This window comes from Fulmarus glacialis, unplaced genomic scaffold (assembly GCF_000690835.1).
Source record: "Fulmarus glacialis isolate BGI_N327 unplaced genomic scaffold, ASM69083v1 Scaffold43704, whole genome shotgun sequence".
NCBI classification, from domain to species: Eukaryota; Metazoa; Chordata; class Aves; order Procellariiformes; family Procellariidae; genus Fulmarus; species Fulmarus glacialis.
The window spans coordinates 2,111-8,582 of NW_009210690.1; the positions used below are offsets into that span (position 1 = coordinate 2,111).

General features: G+C 37.6%; 1 protein-coding gene across 1 annotated transcript; it reads right to left on the reverse strand.

Moving 5' to 3' along the window:
* Positions 1-425: 425 nt before the first annotated feature.
* On the reverse strand, positions 426-5,872 carry PPIL3 (peptidylprolyl isomerase (cyclophilin)-like 3). Its single transcript, XM_009577246.1, has 6 exons — positions 5,825-5,872; positions 4,706-4,780; positions 3,797-3,890; positions 3,063-3,130; positions 2,488-2,606; positions 426-804 (listed from the first exon to the last, which is right to left on the reverse strand). Exons 1-6 carry the CDS (start codon positions 5,825-5,827, stop codon positions 678-680), a joined length of 486 nt encoding a protein of 161 aa, XP_009575541.1. The 5' UTR covers positions 5,828-5,872; the 3' UTR covers positions 426-677.
* Between the last annotated feature and the right edge of the window lie 600 nt (positions 5,873-6,472).

A 6,472-nucleotide genomic window follows, 5' to 3' on the forward strand; every position in this document is an offset into this window, starting at 1 on the left:
ATCCATGGTTACCTAGTTTCGATCAACAGCTATGTAAAGACACAAACACTTACTCTTTTATACCAAAAGCGTTGTGCCAGAGGCAGAAGTGATTGTTTCCAATCTACCTTTTGGGGAGGCTGAAGCGGTTATCATTCCAACACAGCAGTACAAGAGCAAGCGCTCCTCTAAACGCGGTCTTTAATTCTCTAGGAAAGAAAAGTTTCATCTATTTATGACACTGCTCTCACCTAGGCAAAAAAATTGCGTATCTTACTCAATTTTCTAAAAACCAGTAAAGTAAGGAAGGTTAGAATTTACATGGGAAAGTTTCAGAAAACTGGTAGTATGAAATTGTTGCAAAGGACGTTGTTTCAACATAGTATCACTAAGAAAGATAAGGCAGAAAACAAAGATTTGCAAAAAAATATATATTTTAAGAAGTATTTTCTTATTTTACAAGTATAAAATGCAATGTTTAAAAATCAAAATCCTGGAAGATATTCTGGGAGAACTGGCTTCTAAAGCACAAGACTCCCCTATAACAACTCCCAAACAATGTCACAATTCCTGAAAATCCTGCATTCAATGAGCAAAGGTATGATCCAGCTCAAGTAACCCTTTCTAATAACACTTTAAACCCCACAATCCAGCAGTCAATCTGACCAGTCTCTGAAGAACATGTCGAGGCACTCTGGCTACAGAGCAAAAGGGTTGGCATGAATTGTAATATCTTTAATGCGAACATCATTAAGAGGTCGGTAGGTTTTCTCATTCACAGGCAGCTTCTCTAGCTCATCCAGGGTCTCCAAGCCATCAATAACTCTGGAAGAAAGGCAGAAGTGCTAAGAATCTCCTTCTAACGATTTATCAAAGCACTTTACAGTTAAGTATCATAGGGCAAGGACTTTGCAAGCAAATGAAAACAAGTAAGACAGCCAAAACATTATATATGGCATATAATGTATTTTGAAAGGAAATATTAAGCATCCATGACAGATTCTGATAAAAAGTACAAATCAATCCTACTGACCTGACAGCATCATATTTTATACCAAACATAGCTGTATAAAGACGCTGGCTGCACTTCCTGGCAGACAGGGCTGACCGATCATAGTATAGGTTTAAGTAGCAGCAAGATACTGGCCATACTGAACTTCACTGTGGATTACCGAAATCGTATGACTGGAAAATCAACTTCCAAATGCGAAATTATAATTTCTAACCTTCTGACTCAAAGACAAGATTGGACAGAATCATTAATAATTGTGTAAATCTAATGGCACAAATACGTTTAGGCTTTCAGTTTTCCTGTTCAGGCTGAAGAAGTGGCAAGAGAGATTCTTCTAATAAACCTCTTACTTTTTTGTTTAAATAACTAGCTCTGGTAAATCTTGCCGGCTTATTCCCCAGTAATGGACTTGGCAGAAAACACGTTGTGCTGTTCACAGTTCAATTCAGTGACATTCATCAAATGTTTGAATCTAGGATGCTGAATTCTGAGCCAGCAGGGACTGCATATGCTGTTCTGCTGATTCTGCAACTGGGGCAGGAGTATCTTAAACTGCCACAGAAAATCTGGCAAAGTTCATCTGTCAGAGCCTCTACTCTTTTCTAAGAAAGATGTCTAAAAAAAAAAAAAAACTTTCAATCACACTTCTAAACAAACTCAGAAATTAAAGGAACACCTATACTTAGATGTCTATAAACAACACAAGTGGTAGAAAATAGTATTTTCACATTTCAATAGTTTCCTTTGAATATTTAACTCCACTTAATAAAGGCAACTTTTTCTCAGCAGATTCACTTGTACACTAGAGACTTTTTAACCACAAGCAAAAGAAAAGACATTACCATGATTTTAAGATAGAAAAAGCAGTATCTGAAAGACTCAAAAATTGAACATTTGCTTTAAGGATGACGTATTATCAGTAGTGTCTATCAACATAAGAATGTTTTAAAATAATGATGTATCTTAAACAATCTCATCTGATTTTATAAACTGTCAGTTCTGTGAGTTTTATCTGTCGAACAGGAAGTTCCACTGGAACAGAAGCATGACCATGTCAGTACCACACCCATCCCCAGCTCCAGTCCCAAATCAGATTCTTGCTTCTCAGTACACCCTACAACTGTGCATCCAATTGTTCTGGAGTTTGCTTCAAATCAGGCTGCATCCCTTTGGGCATGGATGAAAAGGCAAGCTGGAGTAACTAGTGGGGTTAAAAAAAAAAAAAAAAAAAAAAAAGAGAAGAAAGAAAAAAAAGCTCCATTCTTGAGGTAATTTTTAATATGCCTATTTCCACTGAATTCCCTACTCCTAAGAAAAATGAAGCAGCATTTTGCAGCAACTAATTCTGGTGACAGTGCAAGAGCATACATTTACATATACACATTCAATATTTTAAAGAGTTTTAGAACCAGAAGCTTCTAAATTTGCATTGCATGTGCCCTGAAATATTCAGATCCTTCACACGCTGTAAGGAAGCATGCAGTTGGATCACTCACTTCCCAAAGACAGTGTACTTCATGTCTAGGTGTGGTTGCTTGCCGTAAGTGATGAAGAACTGCGATCCATTGGTATTCGGACCATTGTTTGCCATTGAAACTACCCCACGGACACTGTGCTGAAAGAGGGGAAAAAACTCAACATGAATACACATCTGTGAAAGCAGGACTTTAACCTGTACAAAGGGCGCTGTGACTTAGTACTCTGCCTCAATACCATTAGTAAGAACAAATCTTGGTTGCTAATATATTCCATCACAGTCCATAATTAGCTCCTCAAAATTGCTCTTACAATGAAAAATTACTTATTTGCCTTCAGTGCATGAAAAATACTGCGCTACAAATTCTTTCTACTTCTGTTCTCAGTGATGAAAACCCTCAAACCTAACTTGCCAAGTACAGAAAAGCCTGTTAGTATTTTAATAATAAGTTTTCATTCCCTTTATTGCAGGATTATATTTTGCTTCACAATTACAAAAGAGGTATTTAATACAGTACAGCACAGCTGATCGTTCTCCAACCTGTAAAGAAAATTCATATGAAAACATAACTGCGTATTGAGAGCACAGAAATACCTTTAGGTATTCACTGAATTCATCTTCAAACTTCTTGCCCCAGATGCTGTTACCTCCTTTCCCAGTGCCTGACAAAGAAGCACCACAATAGATTAATGGATTTTCAGACTGAAAAAATCCAGAAATGATGGACTGCTATAACATTTTACAACAAAGACCCTAGATAGACCGTAATTCATTTGAGGGAGGGATCGGGTTCTCATGTCATGATACTGAGCAGAGACACAGCTCTATATAAGGAACACCTATTAAGTAGCAAAACAAAACACTGACATATCCTCAAATTAAACTCGGTATGAGTACAAACAGACACACAGTTGAATCGGATTTTCTCCCAAACAGCTGACACTGTCTGGCACATTTTCCCCAAATGCTTTTGAGGCAGTGTAGCCTTTCAGGCAGAAACCAGAGAAACCACAGTAGCAACAGCTGGTAAGTCAGCAGAACCATCATATTTAGTGGAAACAGCTGAAAAAACTGAAGTTTGTAGAATGCTTTACTATTGCATGATTATTTAGAACTAGGGTAACAGCTGCTCTTCTGCAAGCTCACCTCAGAAAACTAATCTCATCATAAAAACCTCTATCAACAATACAATAATTCTTGTATTTTATTTTTATTTTATTTACATTTTTGTTTTAATATTCATACTTATAATTTCTTTGTATTTCTTTTCTTTTTTTTTTTTTTTTTGGTACATTTTTCTATAGAGATACCCTGACAGAAGAATTTACCTAATGGATCCCCTGTCTGAACCATGAAGCCCTTTATATTCCGGTGAAATACGCAGCCATTGTAGTAGTTACTAGCACAAAGAGCCAGGAAATTCTAAGGAAATGAAACAAACCATATTAACAAACAATTCGGAAATAGTATCCTCTTACTAAAATGACAGCATTGGCAGGACCAATACTAGCCCTTTTGCCTCTGTTTTGCATTGTGACCATGTGGATTCCACAGAGTACTGCCACAGAATAGTCATAAACAAATTATAGTTAATATGCTCCTTTGACACTCTCACAGATACAAAGGATTTTAAATAAAGCTTACAGCACAAGGTTGTCTGACTTGAGGAACAAACAAGAAGCCTGAGACATGCTCAGCAGTATCGCTTCCATTCAACATTTTTATTTTGTAAATGCGGTTTTGTAATCAGTAACTTCATGCCTCAGCTTTGTTACTTAAAAAGTAAATTACTTCAATTTAAGCTTATGTTTATTGCAGAAAGGAAAACCTGGGACCTCTGACAAACTGGGAGTGATTCTCACTCTTTTAAATTAAAATGAAATCTGTGTGAGCGTGAGCAAACCCAGGGAAATTTGGGAATCCCAGGTCACGTGCCATATTTTCCCTTAAGGGCAAAGAACACTTTGGGAGATGATAGAACTTGGAGAGAAGCGGCCCTTAGCTAAACCTTATCTGGTGAGAAACAAGTACCAAAGCTCTAGGCAGTGTGACACAGTGCACAAGTATACAGTACACAAGTTCCACAAGTGGAATAGGCACTGTACCAGCTTAAAATGTTAGTATTCCATTATATGAAAACATGAATTGCAAAAGCCACTTCACCTCCTCTACAGTCTTCACTATTTCTACTGCTTTGTTTCAACATTAGGCAATGCCGCTCCTGTTACTTGACTTACTTCGCAAGTCTTTGGTGTACGCTCACAGAACAATTCAATTTTAATATCTCCTACATCAGTATGCAGCGTGACAGCCTGAGCAAGAGGCAGAAAATAATAATTAAATCAACAATGAAATACTAACAGACTCAGTTTTATTTCCCACTCCCACCAAGAACATAAGCAAGTTCCCACTGCATATAACCACTTTTCAATATTTGGCCATAGGCAAAGCTACTGTCATACAACTTCCACATTTCCAGTGAAATCACCAGAAAGCACTTGGTTTCATTTAGGTTCAGGACAAATCAAGTTCGCCACGGTAACGCAGAAGCTCTGTTTCATGCTGTCACACTCCAGAGATACATTACTCATTTGCGAACTGGACCTACTCAGTCACTTAACTGCAAAGTTGAAGAATCAAGGTTATGTCTATTTCAGATGATAGTGCGGTGCACATACCTCACTGGTTCACAACCAGAGGAACAACTGACGTATGTTACTTGCCTGCAGCCCTTTGAGCGGTAAGGCTAGTTCTGAATGGCACTGTATATAATCTGCCTTGACAAACAAGCAAATCTACAAAATTACCCACTTTCCTTCAGAATTTATAAATAACCTTCATAAAATTTAAAATGGCAGTTACCCAGCCACCTAAGCAAATGTATGTCTATAGGCCCAATACATCACGGTGCTCCCACGGAAAGTGCTAAACTATGCAAAAACAATTACTGTGGGACTATACTGGGGTATACAGGAAAACTATTTCCCGATTTGCTAAACTTTTAAAAGCCTGCAAAAGAAGGCTACATACACTCAAGCAGGGCTACGTGCTTGCAACTTGAATAATGCTTCCGTGGTAAAAGAAACCAAGATTACCAAATATTAGCCAAAGTAGGATTAAAATTTAGGATCTTAGAACTGAAAGTCTAATTGTATTTTAGACTGATGTAAACTGACCTATATTCCTTTTCACAGTAGCTTGTTAAATGTCTGAAATGAAAACCTAAACTTTTCATTACAAATTCTTCACAGCATCAGAGTAAAATGTGTAATTCTTTGAGATGCAGAGCAGCTATTCACTTTCCAAGAGATGACCATTTCAGAAAGAATGAATATATAAAGTGCTATTGTTCTCACCATCTCTGCTTATCAAAAAGCTGAGGTAGATTTATATATAGCGATTTCCTGCAAAAAAAACATATGAAATTTGTTGGTTTTTTTCCCACGAATACCCAATTCTTTTTGATTCTAAAATATTTGTGTGGTTGTATGCTTTAACACCACACAGTTTTACAATGCCATTAAAGTGACTCCGTGGATGTTTTACTTGCATTATGCAACTACACAGCATAGAAAGGAGTAGAACAAAATAGCTTAGAGAAAGAGCGTGGGGGCAAAAGAACACCCTTCCCTAAGATGAAAGTTTATACTAAGCAATCACAGCTTTTCCAAAGATTATGGTTTTATAAATGACAGAAATAAATAGATAAAAACCTCATGCCACTACCTAAATAGACGGGTGATTTGGAGCCACCTTCTGACAGCTATCAGTGCCTGCAACAGACAGGTACCTGCACCCAAGCACAGGATCAAACTTTTTTTATCTTAGAAATATTTTCAAATAAAGCATTTGGAATGATGGTAATAAAATCGCTGTTGTGTAGAACTCAACAGCTTCACACGCTAATTTCTTCTCTGTACACTGCCCTCCCTGGTTAGCCCCCAGGCTTGGCAAGGCCTCTCACAGAAGCCGGGGAAGTCGCCAGCAGCCAGCTCCGGCCCGGC